Raw genomic sequence first — 21,705 nt, forward strand, 5'->3', positions numbered from 1 at the left:
CGAAACACACCATAAATCCACCAAACGCTTTATTCCGTTTTTTCATTCTCATAGAACGAAAAAAAACTTCAGAAACGTTTTTTTGGAACGCTACCAAACACAGCCTTATTCTTCTCTACTTTTTTGCTTCAGAATGATTTCTAGACTGAGCTAGGTAGTCTCCTATCACTAGGCTCACCAATCAACTTGGACTTGGATTCTTATTATTCCCACCGGATATCAAAACCATAAGGACTGTTTCCAGCCATTAGTTCCCATATGACATTAGCGCTCTTATCTATTTTGAAAATTTGATTTGTGTGCATTCTCAGAATGGGTGTGTACATTCTTATTCTTAACGTGTAGAATGCATTCTTGACCAAGAATGAGAACACTGTTGGATGCATATTTGATGAAAATATGTTATTGATTTTAGGTTGTTGAGTTGTTTAGGCATTTTATCTAACACCTCATGGGTGCCTACCATTTTATTAACAATAAAAAGTAATTTTTAGCCAAAGGGAATAACCCAATTTCCAAATCTTTCACGAACCAGATCAACCATGGGTGACAAAATGAGAGACAAAAATAATGAAAAATTGACAGTGACAAAATTATACTTGCAGGAAACATTGATGAGGTATAAAATCAATCAAAGATCATCACAGCAGCAACAAGAAGAAAAGGGGCGTATGCCACTGTTCTTCACTCCTCTATAGTCTACGTCTGTGGTGCCATAGCTGTTGCCCAAAGGATCCTCGCTACAGGAACCAACCGTGATCTTCTTATCTTATTAGACAAATCCATCTCTCAACCCAAATGTGCCGCACTCGCCGCTTATCCCACTTTAAGCTTTGGAGTTGAGAAAGGAAATTGTATCTTACAATGGAGAGACTATGGCGATTGAGCCATCCAACTGTTTATGGCTATTCTTCATGGACGAAGCAGCCAGAGGTTTGAGGACGCTCACTCTTTACAGGAACGAGAACACAGGAATTTGGAATGGAACGCACACCAAACAGTGTTTATGTCATTCTGGAATGCCTTCTAGACCCAGATAGCATTCTAAAAATCTCAGAACACGTTCTAAGCATGCATGCCAAACACAGACTTAATCAACATAATGAAACTCTTAAAACTAAGTCTCTGTTTGATAGCCAAGAGAAAAGAAAACAAGTACAAAAGTTATACTATTTTTTTTGTTTAAGAAATTCTCATTACGAGTTTGACATGTCATGAACCAAGAGAAGATTTTTTTTTTTTTAATTTCAAAATTCGCCTTGGAAATGGTGTTCTCTTTTACTGCAAATAAAAAAAAAATTCATTTATTTTCTTCATGGGTAGTCAAAATAGACAATTTTTTTTTTCTTACCATTTCATTTCTTTTCTATTCTTTTTTTTCTTCTCTCTAGATTCTTTTTTTCTTTTCTTTTCTTTTCTTCTCTTGGCTACCAAACACAGCCTTAAGGGAGAGTTTTAAGGGAAAGAAAAGAGACCACTATACAATTCGACATAAAATCAAGTTCAGAGGACAAATAATTAAAAACAATTACAGCATAGGAAAGGAAAAAACATGGCTTAAAACCAATCTGCCCCACATTTTGGCCCAACCCTTTTCAAGAAGATCGTGTGACATCCATTTTTTCCTTCCTTTGAGGTTCACAAACCCATTCAAGTACATGCTACAAAGATAGAGCTGATTTCTTCAAAAGAAGCCACTTTATGAGTTGAAATTAAACTTGAACTTTAAAGATCTCAATAAGGTACAAGATTACAAAAATTAATGATTAGTCTTAATACGGCAAAAAAAATTCTTTTGATGGAAGGGGTGGGGGCGAATAGAAAACCAATTCACCACAATGCCATTCTCCTCAACTGAGAAAGTGTTGCTAGTCGAAAGAAAAAGCAGTTAACATCATTGGAAGCAATCAGGCCAATGGCTTAGCACGAGTTGCCGGATCTTCCTTTGACTCTAACCAAATCATAAACACATAACCCAGCACCCATAGAAAGATGTACAGGAATGGAACCCAACTCAAACATGCAAGCAGACTCATAATACTACCTACATATTGTGGATCCTGTATGTACCCAAAGGGGAATTCCGTTACCCAAGGAATTTTCTTCCCGAAGCGCACACCATAGTAAGTACCTGACTCACCAAGCAACTGATATACCCTGTAATTTGAGTCACTATTTTAGTGTCAGAAGATGACACAAAATAGTTAATATATTCAACATAAAAATGCGAGACATAGAGAGGGTGAAAAAGCAGAAATGTAGAGCCAAAACCCATTCTCATGATACTGAGTGTTTAAGCATGCAGCAGAAATCAAACAATTCAACACTCCTATAAAAAATAGACATTCAAAATTTTTTCACTCCATTGGATCACTGTAACATTGTCTGATTGGTATCAGTCAGTCACCTTATTTTTGTTATCATAAGACTCAAAACACATTGTCCTCTTCTAATGCTTTGTTCCAGAACTTAAGGTGAGATATCCCTTCTCGGTTTCCTATTCCATTAACAAACTCAATCTGCTGCAGAGCCTCCATCAAGGAAAAGAATGCGAAAGAACTTTCATGAAATAACACAAATTCTGAATTTACAGAGATATTCTATTTGTTTGAGATCTTTGCGAGCCTGCAAACAGATGTTGAGTTCTCCATGATGTACTAGAATTTGTTACTTTTTTTCTTTTTAAGCTACGGAAAAGGGAGGGATGACACAAACCAGTTGGAGCCACTACCGCTATGGATGGGATTACAGCAGGGGGTTTATTATTGGTTCAGTCTCACTGTTTCAAATATAAACAAGAAAAAATAATATAAAATATCAATTTTATAGGTTTTTATTGGTTTATTGAGTTTTCCAGGTTCTTTTTTCTTACCCCTTTTTGGTCCCGTCTTTTTCCATTTCGGGATCCATTTTGACGCCCCTAGCTCAGTGACAGTCACCTATTGCTGTCCCCACGCAATAATGAACAAAATTATAGTACATTTGTAAGCACATGATAAATACAATAAATAGAAGATAATCTTATGGCACCCAGAGTTTGAATCAGTACTTGTCGTAGGACAGTAAGGAACCCCTACGCTAGATGGTAGGCAACTATGCTACAGTTACAACCAACTAGTGTGCATGTAAAGACACTATTAGCTACCAGAGAGGTTATGCAAAACTCTCCTAAACTTTACAAAAGAAACATCAACTGGCAAATGAAAATGAATGACAGCAGCAATGTAAGCATGGTCAATTTTCATGTCCAAATACTTGCCATGTACACAGATCATAGGACCTGCTAATAAAGAACATGATACTTCTAATCAGATTATCCAAAGTCCAAGCAGTGGCTAAGTCGATGACAAACTGACAAAGAATCAAAGCAAGATTCATAACCACTGAAAATGCAGGTATGGGTCCACTTGTTCTAGACTTTTGATTTCATTCTTGAGAGTTAATCACCGAAAGTTCCAACGAATAAGAAGCATCAAGCATAAACGGATCTGAAATCAGGATGGGCCAATATAAGAAAAACAACTCAGCCTTATCCCAACTAAATGGGCCAATACAACCTGTAAAAAATAACCTTCATAACCACTTAAGATTGAGGCCACAGCCAAGCAAAGTCGCTACTTAACTCAGTTCTTGAAGTTGGTATTAGAAAAGTCCATTGCTGAGCACTAGTCACAGTAATAGGCAACCTTTTTGGTGCGGGTTAACATATAATATATATATATATATATATATACAGAGAGAGAGAGAGAGAGAGAGAGAGAGATGCAGTTGTGCAAAGTTTCTGGTTACCCTAGTCTTTGAAGTTGGATCTGCCACATTGATGAGGGATCTCTCTTGGTGCAATAAGACATGCACACATACACACAAAACATACACCCCACACACACACATACTCCAAGAGAGGGTGGGGGGCAATAATCAAGTCCAATGGAAAATGGGATAGAGATAGAGATGTGGGGCAGACAGAGATGCTGAAATCAAGTGTATTGATTAATGGGATACCACAACTTCACTTTCAGGAGGATGGACACAATTCAACCTTAAAATACATACATTGACGGTGCCTATGTAGTTAATCTTCAAAGAAACCTCCAGACAGCCAAAATAGCCTTTGAAGCTTCGATGCAAGGGAAGATCATAAAGAATCCTTTCCTTCGTTTCATTTTGAATTTAAGATTAGGACTCCAAGAGTAGAACTTACTCTACTCTTCATAATATTTGAATAAAAATATTGCCTTTTCTCTAATGATGAGAAGCCAATAAGGGGGAGAGTATATTTCTTTAAGCATAGAAGATATATTTATTTCAAATCTGAGCACCATTAGGTGATCACCTATGTATGCAAAATTAACATTCAGTTTCATAGGGCTACTTCCTATGAATCTCGCAACTATTGTTAACTGCCATTCCACCTAAAGAGCTTCCATCTCCTAACTTCTATTCACTAGATCCCAATATCCTTTCTTAACGACAGTTCAAACATTTTAAATTTTAAGGACAGAATATACTTTCTCAAGGCTTCCACTCCCCTTTACAATCAAACGCTTTAAGGACTGTACATGCTTTCTAACGCTGATTAGCCATGTAAAAGGTTGTACAGTATTACAAAGAGAATCATCAGACCAACGGAGCTGTGAAAGTTCCAAAGGAGGATCAAGCACAATCATGTGTTGATATTACAGAAGTAAGGGGGAGGGAAGTCGGGATTAGCACTAGAACTAATCTCGACTTCCCCTTAGGGACTGTTTTGTCCTTTGTGTTTTCTTGGTTGTTATTTCCTGTTATGCCCTTGCTATAATTAGTTCTATATATATTGAATGAAGTGGGTAGTCCCAACCCTAAGGTTGTCACTCCCTAAGTTACACAACATCTCTCTCTCCCTTCTCTCCTCTTTCTCTTCTCTTTCTCTTTAATTATTTTCATAGTATCAGAGCACGATCCTTAGGTGCTGCAACTCCTTTATCTTAGGATCTTGTTCATCATTCTTCTAAGGTTTCCATCAATTTCGATTGAATCATCACAGTTCTGATTTGCGGTTTCTTTAGGTTTCTGTTTGGAGAGGCACAGCACCCTATGCTGCAGTTCAATTGCTTTTAGAGACTAGTTTATGCAAAATCTGAAGAACCAGGTCTTGCTTGTGGTGGTTGCAGATATATGGAGTGAAGATTGAATCCAAAATTTCAGGGATTTTTTTTTGGATCGATTTCTCTTTGGAGCAAGGTTTTGGAGATCGACTTTTGCAGGATTCTTGTGGATCATTATTCTTCTCTGCTCTTTTGGGACTCAATTTGCAGGGCGTTGAGAAAATCAATTTCTAGCAGGGTTTTGGAGATCAATTTTTGCAGGGATCTTGTGGATCATTGCTCTTCTCTGCTCATTTGGAACTCAATTTTTACAGGGTGTTGAGAAAATCGATTTCCAGCAGGGTTTCGGAGATCGTTTTCTTAGTTTCAATGGTTGAGGCAAAGAATGTGGTGACTGAAATTGTATCCTCGTCCTCTCATAGGATCTTAGAGAAAAAACTTATAGGGGCTGCCAATTTTCAACAATGGAAGAAGTTGTGCAATTAGTGTTGACTGGTCATGAACAACAAGATCATTTAATGAAGACGAATCTACTACAGATACTACTTGGGATACTGTTGATCCACGAATTCTAGGGCAGCTCCTGAACTCTATGGAAAATTCTATTGTTGATATTGTTACCCATATAGACACTATAAATGAATTAAGGGAATATTTGAATGTTCTATGTTCTGGACAAAACAATCTATCTCGTATCTATTAGCTTTCCTAGGAGTTTTATCGGGTTGATCAAAAGGGTCGTCCTCTGACCCAATACTTTGCTGATTTTAAGAGGATTATGAAGAATTTAATTCTCCACTACCTATTAGTAGTAATGCGCAGCAGATGCAAAATCAGAAAGAACAACTTGTAGCTATGGAATTTTTGGGTGGCCTTGGAACAGAGTATGGAGTATGACTCTGTTCGTTCTCATATTTTTGGAGGTGAGAAAGTGGCATCGCTTGCAAATGCTTTTCCCGCGTCTTACGGGTATCTCGAGAGAGTTCTCATGATCCTACACCAGTAGATAGCTCACTTTTGTCTCAAAACAATAGTCGTGGTAGTACACGTGGCAATGGTAGTGGGAATAGCAAACGGCAGACTACTGGTACCTCCTACACTTTAGATAGTTCAGACCAGTACGAACATGCCACCATTGTGGCAAACCAGGACTGATCTAATGTTTCTGTTGGAAACTTCATGGCAGGCCTTCTCAGAAGCAGTTTGCTTATTTTGCAGCAGCCAACAAGTACTGAACCTTCCACCCAACCTGGACAATCTGAGGATAAGATGGTTATGATGACAGATGGCGAATATGCATGGTATAATCAGTTTCAGACTTCTTATCTTCCTCAATCCTCCACTGCTGCTTTTTTCTAGATAGGTAATGCCGCTGCATGTTTCTCTTTTTCTCGTCCTTGGATCATTGATTTAGGTGCATCGGATCACATATCTATTGTCTCAGGTATATTTTTCTCCTTCCAGATATCTTCTTTCAGTGTCACTTTGGCCAATGATTCTCAGGAAAAGGTCAATGGCAATGGAACAATTCATCCCTACTCTTCTTTGTTATTATCTTCTGTTCTTCAATTGCCACAAACTGATTTTAGGGTATTATCTTCTGTAATACCCTAAACTGATTTTATACCCCCTGTGAACAGGCAAGAGGACAGAATAGAGGAAACCAATGTTGACATGGTTGGCAGATGTGGAGTGCCAAGAAGGCAGAAATGACCCCACTTGCTCTTGTTCAGCCAGCACTGGGGAACCCATCAGGAGGTGTGTACAAAGAGGTAAAATTTAATTATGAGATTAGGTACAGGAGAATAGGGTAGATAGGCCAAGGAGACCACATTTTCTACCAAACTGGCAAGTACAAACCGGCCAGCCAGTTGGACTGGCAGAATACATATTTTTTTGGGCTTTTGCACTGTGGGGCCCACACCTCTGCTGTGCAAATCCCCATCATACCCCTATGGTAATAGGCCTATTTGAGGTACAAAATGCATATTTCATAATTATAAATAAAAATAGAAAATTAAATATACAAACTAATTACATAAGGGACTAAATAGGTTAAATATAAGGAATTAAATAGGGGCCAGCCACCCTTAAGTCTGTTCAGGCTACCCTATATAAGGGTTATTAAGGGCTGAGAGCTCATCAAAAACGTTGGCTGCTGAAAACAGTAAGGAGAGGAAGAAAGAAAGGAGAAGAAGAAGAAGGAAAGAGAAGGAAGAAAGGGAACTAAGGGAAGAACTTCACTTGAGGATTCTACTAGATTAATACTGCCCTCAGGTATGTACTACGGACCCAGCACAATAGAGAGTTGATGATTTCATTAAAAAGGAAGGGTAGGGTTTAGGGTTTTGCTTAATTGGGGACTTCCAGGGAATCCCTATGAGCTGTGCAGCTGCCCAGTAGAGAAAGCCCTAATTTCTGTGGGCTACTGGGGACTTAATTGGTAAGAAATCTATCCCTACAAAACCCTAGAACTTAGGGTTTCTACCAATTCAGTAGCAATATGTAAAATTGAGATCAAATTCTGATAAATTGAGTACAGAATTTCTAAGCCCTAGAGCAGAGATTATTTTTATAACATGTTCTGGTAAAATAGGTTAATTTCTCCCTGGGAATTTATGCTGGGGATCTAATAGAGGCTGAATTAATTATGTTAGGCTTGTATTCATAAGTATTCCATCCCAATTTGATGGCCAAGGCATGAAAAATATTTCAATTCTGCAGATTCCGTTAAATTCCCAATTACTTTCAAAATTTCTGCAGAATTGGATATATCAGCCTTGGGCGTAACCATTGGAACACTCAGTGGTTCAAAGGAATTTAAAGAAAAAAAAAATGAAATTAATGTAGGGATGGGATTGACTAGGTAGAAATTCTGCCAAACACTTTAGGGCAGAACTTTATTCAAGATCGGAAATGGGATTTTTGCAGAATTTCATTTAATTTTATTCAAAATAAATTCTGTGCAAGCTTGAAATGGGTTGGAACATTTCTCACATGACTAAAAGCACCTGAATCCAACCTCAATAAAGTGAGAGATTGGGGAAAGAGATTCAGTTCTACAGATTATACTATAAACCCTGAAAATTCTGTAGGAACTTAATACCTAAGCTAAGGTCAAACAATAGGAACCCAAAAATGGGTCAATTGGGAGTCTAATTTATTCCCTACTGATCTCCCAAAATGAAACAAAATTAAAGATTGGAGGTTAAAACCAAGTTGGAACATATCTGAACAAGGAACAGTGCTCGAGGACTCCATAAATGTGAAAAGTTGTTGGTACGACCGGGGGACACCATATCCAAGTGAGGGACCCACTAATGGTTTCCCTTCTGTGACCTTAGTAGTGAAAGTGGTTGGAAACACAGATTGTGCAGTGAAGAAAAGGCAAGTACCCAGTTGGAATTTTGGGAATTGAGTTGATGTACTTAGATAGGCTGGGGTAGAATTGTAGGATTTTATCCTGAAAATAATTATTTAATTATCTTGTGAAATAGGAAATATAAGTTGCAGTGAGAAATATACTTGACTCGAGAACCCGGATTTCAAGAATTTGGACACCAAGGTGAGTGGGTGCCCTGACTTGTTTTATGGAGTGTTCATTATTTTAAATCTTGCCTGTGATTCATGCATTATGGTTGTGTGCATATAATTATTATTATTGTTCTGACATTGACTTACGGAACGGGAAGCCGGAACAGGTAGGATAGGTAAGATGGGACACTAATAGGTGCCCAATGGTTACTGTATGCATGTTGTGAATGGATGATTGGTTATGCATTATGTAGAAATTGTGGGTTAGGTTATCACCACCCAATGCTACAACCCCTTGTCAGTAGGGGATAGGTATTGGCTAATCCCGATCCGTGGCTGCCTGATCAACAATTCACTTCCATGGTACGACGTACTGTACCCAGAGACTAAAAGCAGCAGGATACAACGTATTGTACACTTGACTGCATGGGGTTACTAACCTAGGGGTTAGTTAGGAGACCGAGGTTCTTTCCAGGACTAGCTGACTCCTTCCTGCAAAGAGCTTGTATTCCTAAGGCCCTACATACAGGGTAGGGAATACCACCTACGTTGCATAGCACGTAGCACTATACCACTGATTTCAGACTTAGTAATAGACTAGGAAGTAGTATAATGTTAAATGAATCCATGAGCATCATATAAGGTGTGGAGCATGCATTGCATCATTTGTATTGTGTTTGTTTGCTGGCCCCTACTCGCTCACTGAGCATGACGTGCTTACCCCTCTTTATTTACTTCTCTAGATGATGAGACCAGTGTTTTGCCAACTGCCAGTCTTGATCATGAGACAGTGGCAATGGATTACCTGGCCAATCTTCCAAATGATGAAACCAACTATAGACCCGACTGTAGATGTGACGACTGTGCCTATGGAGGCCAGTTCTGAGGAATAGGATAGATTATTCCTATCTTTTTGTGCATATATTTCCGCTGATGCAAACTCTAATGTATATAGTCTACTTCTGAGATACTGTAAGCTATGTAAATATTCTTTTTTTAAGGTATATGGCTTTTATCTGGATAACTGTAAATATAATGTATCACACAGTGACACTGGAAATGATGCAATATATCTCACTGATGGACTGTTTACATTTATATGACCTCTGATCTTTAGTTGTGTTGTTGTGATGTTATGATCTACCCTAGTCTAGATCCTGGGGAAACATGCTGACTGGATATAGTGAGGTGTCCAGTGCCCCATGCCTTGGCCTATTGGAGGCAGGGTGTGACAATTTCCTCTTAATCTTTATCTATAAGCAAACTTACACATGCCTACAATTTTTCCATAACTTATTATCCTAATTCATGTGTTTTTCAGGACTTTACAACGAAGAAGATGATTTGGTAGGGGCTATGAATCGGAGGGGTTGTATCTTTTTTACAACGATCTCCTTCCGTTTCTTGATCAAGTGCTCTATCTCCACATAAAAAAAAAAAATTCATTGCAACCTGGGTCATCCATCTTTACAGAGTCTACAAAAGCTTGATTCTTATTTTAGTTCCCTTTCGAGTTTAAAGTGTGAGTCATGTCAATTTAAGAAGCTTCATCGTGTGAGCTATTTCCCTCGAGTCAATAAATTTCTGCGCACCGTTTTGCTCTAGTTCATTCGGACAATCGGATATATTGGGCCACTGTCTTGTTATATCTATGTTGGGTTTTAAGTATTTTGTTACTTTTTTGTTGATGACCAGTCCAGAGTTACCTAGATTTCTTTAATAAAGTATCGTTCTGAATTGTTTTCCATCTTTTATGCCTTTGTTGCTGAAATTTAGAATCAGCTTAATTTGTCTATCAAAGTCTTACGTACTGATAATGCAAAAAAAAACTTTTCTGTTCCTTTTTCTCAATAAATGTCTGAATGTGGCATTATTCATTAATCTTCCTACAAAAACACCCCTCAACACAACGGTTTCGCTGAATGAAAGAATTGGCATGTAATGAAAGTTGCTAGGTCCCTTCTTTAGTTTTACGTGGTGGAATCCCTCATTCTCTATAGTTTCCTTCTGATCCATTATTTGTCCTTCCTCCATGTGTTTTTGGGCGTGTTTGTTTTATTCATGATCAACATCTAGGTCTATCAAAGTTGGATCTTAGAGCGCTCAAATGTATCTTTCTTGGTTACTCACGTACCCAAAAAGGACATAAGTGTCATTCTCCTGAATTGTTGAAATACTTTGTTACCGGCTTACTGTTAATGTTTCCTTCTTTGAGTCCACATCCTATCATGACGACTAGTTTGTTTTGTCCAATTTGGATGATGATCTTCCTATATATGTTGTTCAACACTCTACTTCACAGGTTCATCCGATTACAACACCTCCACCTTCTCCACAAGTTGTTCAGGTTTATACTCGTCGTCCTCGAAGAGATCTCACACCCCCTGTCTTTCCAATGCCTGCCTTATTATCTTCGTTTGCAAGTTCTAAGCTAGGTATTCCTTCTTCTAACCTTAATCTTCCCATTGCTCAACATAAGAGTGTTTGGAGTTGTACCCACCATCCCATTTCTAATTTTGTGTCTTATTTTAGTTTGTCACATTCTTTTCATTCTTATCTTTCTATAATTTCTTGTCATCTTATTCCAAAATGTTGAGTTTGTCTTGAATTCTTGACCCGTTTTGAAGATTGACCCACTTCGACATATTTTGGTGGCGATCGAAATGGGAAGTTTTCTGAGATCTGTGATGGAAGCAGAGGCATTGATCTCATATGGGGGTGCGGGGGGGTATGGTTTGACCGGATCGACTACGACCCGATGGGTCGACCCACGACTTAGAGTATACAATGCATTGTTGTCTTGTTGAGAAAGTCATTGTATTTTTTTGGGTTTTTCGAACTAGGGATTCAGGGCAAGTTTTCTTGCCACTGCTTGTGTGTAATCTCTCTTCTGTATAGTAAAACATCTTCTTCTTCACCTGAGGACGTAGCACACGACACTGGTGTGTGAACCTCGTTAAATCTCTGTGTTGTGCTGATCTATTGCCTGTTTATTTTCGTATTTCTTGGTGTTTGCTCTAACACTAAGTTTGTTGTAGAGGCATTGTCTAGTCTTAGGTGGAAGACAACTATAGAAGAAGAATTATTGGCCTTGGGGTAAAATTAGACTTGGAATCTTGTACCTTTACCTCCGGGAAAGTCTGCTATTGATACCGTTGGGTTTATGTGGTTAAAGTGAACCTCGATGGTTCTCTTGCTTGACTAAAGGCAAGATTGGTTGCTAAAGGGTATGCCCAGGTTTATGGTGTTGACTATCTAGGATAGTTTCTCTACCATTGCCAAACTTGCATCAGTTCGTCTTTTGATATCTCTTGTCGTTGCTCATCATTGGTCGTTATATCAGCTTGATGTTAAGAATGCATTCCTTTATAGGGATTTACATGAGGAAATCTATATGGATTAACCTTCAGGGTTTGTTACTCAGGGGGAGTCATGAATGGTGTGCAAGCTCGAGAAACTTTTATATGGTTTGAAGCAGTCTTCTAAGGCATGGTTTGGTAGGTTTACTGATGTAATTCTCGAGTTTGGGCTATCCCAGTGTAATAGTGATCACTCAATTTTCTATCAACAATCTAGGTAGGAATGATATTCCTTATTGTTTATGTTGATGATATTGTTATTACTAGAGATGATGTTGAGGGTATCCAAAGTTTGAAAGTACAATTGCAGCAAAAATTTCAAACTAAGGATTTAAGAAGGTTGAAATATTTTTGGGTATTGAAGTTGGCTTAGTCAAGGAAAGGGATTTTGCTTTCTCAGAGGAAGTATGTTTTGGATTTGTTTACAGAAACTGGGATGTTAGGGTCCAAGCCAGAAGATACTCCTATGGATCCCAATGTAAAACTGCCCCCCTGAAAGTGGTAATACTTATGAGGAGTATCGGAGATTGGTTGAAAAATTGAATTATTTTGACTGTAACTCGACCTGATATTTCCTTTCTTGATAGTGTTGTGAGTCAATTTTTGTCTTCACCTCGTACGTCCTATTGGGATGCTATTGTTCATATTCTGTGATATCTCAAAAAGGCTCCAGTTCATGGTTTGCTATACTTTGATCATGGACATGGACGTTTTGAAGACTTCTATGATGTTGATTGGGATGGATCTCAAGACTAATGTGGCTAAGTCTAATGTAGAGTTTGAGTATCGAGCCATGGCGAGTGTCACATGTGAATCGATGTGGGTGAAGTAATTATTGACTAAACTTGGGTTTGAATATCCATCTATTATGCAGTTGTGGTGCGATAACCAGGCTACTATTCATATTGCATTAGTTCAAGTGTTCCACGAGAGAACTAAACATATTGAGGTCGATTTCCACTTTGTTTGGAAAAATCTACAACAAGGAAAACAACTTGCAAATGTTTTTACCAAGTCTCTTGCGAGTGGTAGAGTTGATTATATTTGTACCAAGCTGGGCATGATTAACATCTATGCTACAGCTTGAGGGGGAATGTTGGACATTATTGAAGTAAGAAGGAGGGAAGTCGGTATTAGCACTAGTGCTAATCTCAACTTCCTCTTAGGGGCTGGTTTTTTCCTTTGTGTTTTCTTTGGTTGTTATTTCTTGTTATGCCCTTGATAGTATTAGCTCTATATATATATTGAATGACGTGGGTACTCCCAACCCTAAGGTTGTGACTCCCAAAGTTACATAACATCTCTCACTCCCTTCTCTCCTCTTTCTCTTCTATTTCTTATTATTTACAATATGAATAAGAAATTCTGATGACACATCTAACACACAAGAAAAATAAATGACACAAGTCCCTCAACCCTCGACCTTCTCCCCTCTCCTCTCTCCCCAACCCTCTCTGTGGAGTGATAAAAATAAAATATAAAAAAAGACGCTTGATGAGTAAACAAGAGGAAGGAAAGAAACAGGAAAAGAACACTAATCAAGACATACAACGTTGAAGATACGGAAACTCCTCTTCATAATCGCCCAAAAGGGACAAAAAGTAGAGCTTCAATTCAACTGATACTTCTATTCCAGGCCACAATAATATCGTCTGCGACTCTGCATTATATAATAGAGTAAATTATGATATCCTTTTTCTTTTTTTCTTAGGGAAAAGGGGCATTAAGGTAGTGAAGCAGAATGCTTTATAGTGGATGGCTGCCCGTCTTATTTGTTATTACTACTAACATGGGGATTAATCAGTGGTATCCATGAATGTGTAATAGAGAAACGGATGGTACATTGATTGCATATCAATTAAGCAATTAGTATAATGATGCTCTCTGGAATGTAGAACTATAATCAATCCAATTTGACACGAAAGAAGTGAACACTTCCTTAAGGCCAACAAATTACAGACCAACACAAGGAGCAATGCCCACATAAGATATGTCATTCAGAGTGTCATAAGTACCCTTTCTCATCCTTATACAACTTCTAAAACTGGCATTCCATTGGCAGTGAGTTAATTTTCATTATGACACCAAGAGTGTGGTGAACAAGATGTACTGATCCAAGCTCCCACAGCAGGAAGCACATCTAACTAACTGCATGCAAATGCAATCAGAAAGGGAAATAAAATTTCCTGATCAACTACAATATATTTTCTGAAATAAATTGGTAATAGCATAAATATCTCCTCTTTCAGTACTTGGAAACCAAACTGAACCTCAATGATAGCCCAAATTCAGCCACAACAAGCATATCCTAAATTTAGCCACAGCAAGCAACAAGGAAATATATTGGATCATGGGTTCAATATATCTAAGTAAAATAGCAAAAACCCTAACTGAATTTGAGGGAAAAAAAAAAACCAACATAGAATTAGTTATGAGTTGGCAAGAATGGGACTATAAAACATACCTGAAGTTGAGGAACTGACCCAAAATAAAGAGAGGCCAGAAGTAGAGAGGAGGCCAAGAGATAGAAGCGACAGAGAATAGAGTGAGAATCTGAAGAAGCTTTAAGAAGTGAGAGACATGGGCCATTACCTTTGAAGGGTCTCTCACTTTCCCGCACAAATCCACCCATGTCTGAGGATACGTCCATAGCCAATAATAGAATGGGAAGGGAAGTAGTACGCCTATGCAATCAATAACATTCATACTGTATTCTTTTCGAGTTGAGCTTCAAACCCTTCCTCACTGTTTCTCTGAAAGGAAGATGAAGTTTCTCACGGTGCTTCAGAGCCTATCGAAATCCGGTCCTTCCTTTCTCCATCTTCCAATGAAGTCTGTGAACCCTTTACCCCTAATAGGTGGGCCAGGCAGAATCCGAATCCTTACTCCAGAATTGAAGGTGATCGGGCGGCTCCGGCCCTATAGCCAGTCCATAGATGCAAAACCAGGTTTTGGTTTGCTTGACTCGTTTTTATTTCAGAAAGACCTGATGACTCTGGCCAGATCAAATTTGGCTGAGGCAAGTCATTTTTGGGGTAAGATTGTATAGTTTTTGTTCCCTAGATTTTACATATGTGGGAGCCTTATGCAATCTCATGTGCTAGGAATGTCCTTTTCTTAATAAGCTCAATTAATTTACTCTTGATTAAGCTTTAATTTCTTATGTCTTGTAATTGATTAATAGGAATATAAGCCGAGAATATTAATAAATTGTACCATATAGGAAATTAAACATTAATTAGCTCATCAAGAAATAAATTGAAGGATCCATTCTTATTATTAACTTTAGTTATTTTCTGATATATTATTATCTAAGAATACTAAAATATGTTTTAAAAAATTACCTACGATTTTGAAAACATAGTTGATTGTTGCACCCTTATTGTGTTATCCCATGATGCAATTCTTAATAGGAACCGAATCGCATATTTTTCTGAATACCAACTCTTATAACTATGAGCTAGCAAAATAAAACCTCTCCCTTGTTCAACAATATTATTTCAACAAAAAATAAAAGTCTAACAACATTATTGATTCAAATTGATTATCACTAGTTAATCCTTCGAAATTAGTCCAAATGATAATGGTGGTGATTCCTAATTTCTTGGCTTTTTGCAATCCTTTGAGCATTTTCCTTGATCCTTGCCTCCGACTCTTGTGTGTTTCTTGTATAACCAAAAGTTTAAAGTTATACTCACAAATTCTTTTAAAGTTGGTCTCTAGACTTCCATAAAGTAGACCAAATGGTTCCTTTACCACAGTGACTCAATCTCCTGGGTTGTTCCTCATGTAGTGGGGTCCACGCCGCGGAACACATAATTTGCAGACACTATTTGGTACAGCCCAGAAAAAGGTCATATAAATCTATGTAAGATGGTCTGAAGTCTTTTCATAAGATGTTTCGAGACAATTTGGCAATCTACAGTACAATGGATAATAGGTATGAAGTCATTGGACATTACTTCATATGCTCATCAAGAGAAAAATAGGTGTTAGGAAATGATATTATACACTTTGTTTAGAGTCGAAAAAAAAAATCTTGCAGACCAGGTTTATAACAACACTCACCAAAGAGACACTGTCAGTTTGTTCCATCCCCTCTGTATGGAATGGCACTTAATTATGTAGCAAGCTCATCATTTTAAGGGTTATGATATCCACATAACGACCTTATAGGTCACTCCTATTTATTCTAGTTTGATCAAATTAAATGCATTTCAAGGTTGACGGAATCTTGTAATGTGACATCTACAAGTTATGCATGTATCAACAATTTTTTTTTTTTTTTTTAAATCAAGGTATCCGGGTCAGTCTACACGCACCTCGACTAATCCTCGAGGAGACTAGTGCAGCAACCCACTGCCACGGTCTCCACTTAAATCGTAAATGCATAGATGGGGAATCGAACTTGGGACCATGCGCCTATCCATGCAATCCCCAATTTGCCTGACTAGCGCAACAACCCACATATCAACAAATAGCTTGTCTTCTACCAAAAAATAAATAAAAATCACTCTAACTAAAGTATGTCAGGCCGAACCATATTTAATAGAAGGGTATTTATAGATAAAAACTACCTTTCAGACAATTGACTGGATTTTGAGGCTTAGGTTGCATTTGATAATCATCCTCATTTTATGGGAACAAAAAAACAAAATGAATCGTTTGGTGTCAACTTGGTGTTTTTCAGTTTTTTTTTTTTTTTTTTTTTTTTTAACGAAAAGGGAAAAAAAATGCTAGAAAACGTTGTTCCGTCATTTTGGTTTCATTCCAAATACAAGAAAAGTGAACAATTAGGGTAATTGTTCATGAAACAAGTTCACCAAACACCTTTTTTATTAAATGGCATTTTGACACAGAAACTGAAAATTCTATTCTTGACACGAAACGTCATTTCTGGAACTGAATGACTACCAAACGCAGCCTTAGAAGTCCACATAATCTGTGAGTTAGCAATTTTATAACTATATATGGTTCCAATGATTTACTGGATTATATATGCAGTGTAACTTCAATCAAACCAAGACAGTTGATTAAGCAGTGACACTTGAGGAGTAAGAACTGCCACAAAGTATGTAGTTGTTTTAGATACATGTGGTCAAGCAAAAACAATAAAGGAGATATAGAGGATGATGTTGCCCACAGAATTAAAGTAGGTTGGATGAGGTACAAAAGTGCAACTGGAGTGTTTTGTGACAAATGCATACTTACTAAGTTTAAGGGAAAATTCCATAAGATAGTAATAAGACCAACTATTACATATGGAGTAGAATATTGGGCGGTCAAGAAAAATAATGTAGGAAAATTGGGAGTAGCATGCTACAAAGAGTTAATGAGGATGCACGAGAAGACAAGAGTAATGACTGAATATATAAGAAACGATCTAAGAGTAACACCAATCCAGGACAAGCTCCACGAGAGCCATTTGAGGTGGCATGGTCATATCCAATGGAGACATATTGTTGCACCAGTAAAAAGAGTGACTAGATTCAAATAGAAGGAGCTAAAAGAGGAAATAGTAGACCTAAAATGACTTTAGGAGAAGTGGTAAGAAATGATATGCAAAAGCTAGGACTCAACCCAAGTATGACAACGGATAAAGTTGTTTGGAAGATAAGGACTCATGTAGCCAACCCGTTTTAGGGGATGTTCCTGAGATGCTATTATGACTTTTGTGTTTTACCTTTATCCAATTATTTTACTAATTCCTTTTTACTTTCTACTTGCCTTTTCTTCTATTGTTATGTTTTCTTCTAGTGGATCTATTTAGCCGACCCCATATAGTTGGGATAAGATTATGGTTGTTGCTTTGTAGTACAGACAGATTATGCATACTTAAGAGAGAATCTAGCTTTATAGGAGAAGATGTTTCCAAGGGAAAGAATAATGAAACAAAACAAGAAAATGATTTGTAAACGAGATATCATACCCCCAAACGGATTTGGATACAATTCAAATATGGATTTTTTACTATCCTTTTATATGCCTAGCTTGTATAATCCGAGCCTTCCTCTAGGCGGATACAGTTCACTCTCAATCTATCTAACACCATCAAAACCAGGGGAGGGGGTGTAATTCCTTCAAACCATTGGATCCACGTGTAATTTTGGCAACTAAAGGGGAGGGGTGTAATTTTTCCTTTTAAATATTTTGTTCAATTTATCAACCATCCTATGCCAGAGTGGAAGCAAAAATATATTGCCTAGGTGTGAGAGAAAATCCCAATTGTAAATACATTAACCATCCACGTCTCAAGGGAATCCCATCTCATCATTGCATAGGCCTTCCAGGGGTGACAAAATATGGTGTCTACACTCGTCTATCTCATTTTTTAACTAGGCCATGTCGAAGAGACTATCCTCGAAATCTTCGGTATTATCTTCCTCATCCAGCTCGAGGGTGTTCTTATTATCAACAAGGTCCATGGTTTCAAGTATCGATATCGTATCGGTCGTATCATATGGATATTGGCTGAGATCAATCCCTGATCCTTGACTGATTTGGATCGATTACCCGTATCATTTCAAGGGTAAAACAATTAAAAAAAAACTTTTTTTTTTTGAAAAGAAAGGGGCAAAAGTGATCGATACCCACAGATCATCTCCGATCGGTATCGACAGAGATCAATAGCGATACCGATACCAAGAATTAAATCCATGGCGAGGACTTGTTCGCCCTCCTCAGTGTCGCTTCCAATGTTCATTATTCCTACATCTTCATATAGGAGTTCTGCTAATGCAATAGCAGTCATGACCAAGGCCATTTCCTTGGTCCATTCTACTGGAAGTAGATTGCTTTTTTCCTTTGATAGGAGTCAAAACAATTTATTAAGTTTCTACTTCCATCATGCATTGGAAGTGGACGTTACCACATTTGTTTATGGTTATAATAAACCCTGAATTCTACCTTATCCAATAGATCTTGGATTGTGTGTCGAAGCATATAGCAATTGTCAATTGCATGACCCTTTTGTTCATGGTAATCACATAATAGTTCTTCTTTGTACCATTTAGGAAGTGGACCCGGTAATGGCCATAGTGGGAGTGGGGTGAGTGAGCCCTCAACCTGAAATCTCTGGTAGACTGTCAAAAATGGCATACCCAGGTCAGTATTGTCCTTTGAGCTTGTTTGAAGTAGTTCCCTCCAAGATGAAGGGTGCAGATCTAGATCAGTTAGGAGTAGCCGCGTTGACTTCTTCCACCTTGTTGCCAGTCTTAGGCTGAAATGGCTTCTTGTCGTTGTTGGATTGGTATCCATATTTAGTGAAAATATGTAGATTTCATTCGATATGTCATCTTCTACTAGAGATCCAACTTTGGCCAATGTGGCAAAAGTAGGTAATAATTGTACAAACATGTAGTTCTTGCAATCTCTATAAATTTTCTTAGTTGCCATTTGGACTTGTTCTTTCTCTGTTGGTCTATCCCACATTAAGGCAACCTTAGCCCTAAACCTTGCTAGGAAAGCGATGAATCCTTCGTTAGGCATTTTCCTTGTGGTTTCTATATATCTTTTGGCCAGTTTCCATTTCAGTATTGCAAGAGTATTGATCTTTTAAGGCCCTTTTGATGTTGTCCCATGTGCTGGTATAAGAACTATCAAGAGACATAAGACACCATAAGGCTGGCCCGGGTAAGGAGAATTGAAAGGCTTGACTGAGTTATATATCAAAAATTTGTTGTACTTTGAGTTGGCAAATGAAGGCCTTCAAATGAGCCTTAGGGTTTCCCATACCGATGAACTTCTCATATTTCCACTTAAATCCCAGGGTAGACTAACATTTGGAAAGAAAGTTGATTCTTCTGTGTCATCAATTTGTTCCTCAATGGCCTTGACTCCTTTAATGGCTTTCTTAAATCATTCCACTTTTTCACAGAGTGGTCTCTCTTTGGCCATTTCTTCCCTAGGATTGGTTGGTGATTCAATGTTGACACAATGTGTCTTGACTACATGCCCCACCATTTATTTCATTGACTCATGTTGTTCAAGACAAGGATTGTTCAGGAACTACATGGGATTGTGGATTCTTAAAAGTTGTGGCTAATCTTTGACAATCTTCCTCAGGTCGGACATCTTACATCGTAGCTGACTTGTTTCGGAAGCTCCCTTGTTGGTACTTATGGGAGAAGTTGGTGATGACTCGGCCAAAGGATTTGAAATCTGACTACTGACCTATCTAGACCCCTCTCTAATCCAGGTGGGTTGATCCGTAGAATGTGGAATGGTGTCTATAGAAAATGGTATACCCTCATTAAATCTCGTTTGGACTAGCCTAAGCCCTCGACACCATGCCTTTAGCTAAGGAAATGATGCACAAGAAAATGTTCACACCATATAAAATTGTTCCAAGACTTTTGGGCGGAAAAGTTATTCACCCAAAATTAGTAAACTTTTAAGCACTAAGTGTATCAATCTATAAGGATGCATGCAATTGATCTTCAATAAGCTATGAGGTTCCCCTACTATAGCAAGGAGCATCAGATATACCTCACACCCCGCCTTCACCGTAGGTGTTCAAATGGTACGTTGATGCGTCCCTTTAATATACCTGAAGGTATTGGACTACTATGAGTCAACCATGGGGGCCCCGCGAACCTTCATCCTAGACCCATAGCTACTTGTCATGTGGGTGGCCATGTATCCATGCAGTGCAAGTGTATTTAAGTGTAATGCATAATGCTTGTTAGTTATAACAAAATCTTAGCAAACATGTTTTTTGCATACAAAGCACTCATGTATGACCTAAATAGGTTTAGTATGAAGTTTGACTAGTCCCCAGTGTAGTCGCCACTGTGAGGATTGAACGGGGTTTCCTAGAACTCATCCCCTCTTTTCTTCTAGTTGAAGAAGGAATGGTGCACGGGTCCAATGGTCTCTATTGAATAGGAGGCGCCTCCTAGATTAGGGTTTAGGAGCCGCTACTAATCGAAATTGAAATTGACTCCATCCAAACTCTCTAACCATGGGTTAGGGTTTATGTCAGGTTACGGTCTGAGGAAGGGTTAGGCACCTTGGTCCACTGGTAAAACCGAACTTCAACCCTAGGTCTATACATATATTATTGAATGGTCCATCTAGATTTTGAATACACAAGCTTCAAAATCACATATGCATTGAAAAGTAAACATGACTAGAAGTTTACGAGAAAGGTCCAAATCCACATAACTGTATCCAGCTGCTTTGTATAGTCAGTATACGAAATGTAAAGCAAATATGCTGAAGAGTGGAAAATGGAAACAAAGCTAGCTCTAGCATACATCTCACGGAGCATTGTGTAAGTGAAATTGAGCATGGGGTTGAGGGTTATTGTATATAATCAATGTGGACGCATAGGCTAAACAAGTAAAATATTGAACATATAATTGAAGGAAAAGATGCAATGCACAAGTATGTTGGGAAAGAGAGAATAGCTGCCAGAAACTGTTGGGAAAATGCATTTAGCAGAGGCCTCCTAGCTGCAGGGAAATCATGATAATAAGAAAAAAGTTTTTATAAAAAAAAAACACGGGAAAATGCATTTAGCAGGCCTGCTTGCAAGATTCCACTGAATGAAAATCTCAGATTTTACACTAGCCAGTGAGGAAATAAATTTAAGAACAATAGTAAATAAAATCATAAAAATATAAAACTTATAAAGAAACTACATCATGTTATAAGCTATAATTTTTAAGAAGGAGCCTCATTAAAAATTCCAACAAAAAGACATATAACTGGTTGCACTTCACTTC

At 38.0% G+C, this 21,705-nt stretch overlaps 1 protein-coding gene across 4 annotated transcripts; it reads right to left on the reverse strand.

The window, feature by feature from the left end:
* Nucleotides 1-1,679: 1,679 nt before the first annotated feature.
* LOC122085045 (phosphatidyl-N-methylethanolamine N-methyltransferase) lies at nucleotides 1,680-14,986 on the reverse strand. 4 transcript variants are annotated; one of them, XM_042653481.1, is made up of 3 exons: nucleotides 14,570-14,986; nucleotides 14,442-14,455; nucleotides 1,680-2,172 (listed from the first exon to the last, which is right to left on the reverse strand). In XM_042653481.1, exons 1-3 carry the CDS (start codon nucleotides 14,681-14,683, stop codon nucleotides 1,908-1,910), a joined length of 393 nt encoding a protein of 130 aa, XP_042509415.1. In that variant the 5' UTR covers nucleotides 14,684-14,986; the 3' UTR covers nucleotides 1,680-1,907. The 4 variants fall into 4 exon arrangements, with proteins under 4 accessions (XP_042509415.1, XP_042509416.1, XP_042509413.1 ...); XM_042653482.1 differs by having other exon boundaries at nucleotides 1,680-2,157; nucleotides 14,570-14,984; XM_042653479.1 differs by having other exon boundaries at nucleotides 14,442-14,981.
* Between the last annotated feature and the right edge of the window lie 6,719 nt (nucleotides 14,987-21,705).

This window comes from Macadamia integrifolia, chromosome 7, assembly GCF_013358625.1.
Source record: "Macadamia integrifolia cultivar HAES 741 chromosome 7, SCU_Mint_v3, whole genome shotgun sequence".
Classification (NCBI taxonomy): Eukaryota; Viridiplantae; Streptophyta; class Magnoliopsida; order Proteales; family Proteaceae; genus Macadamia; species Macadamia integrifolia.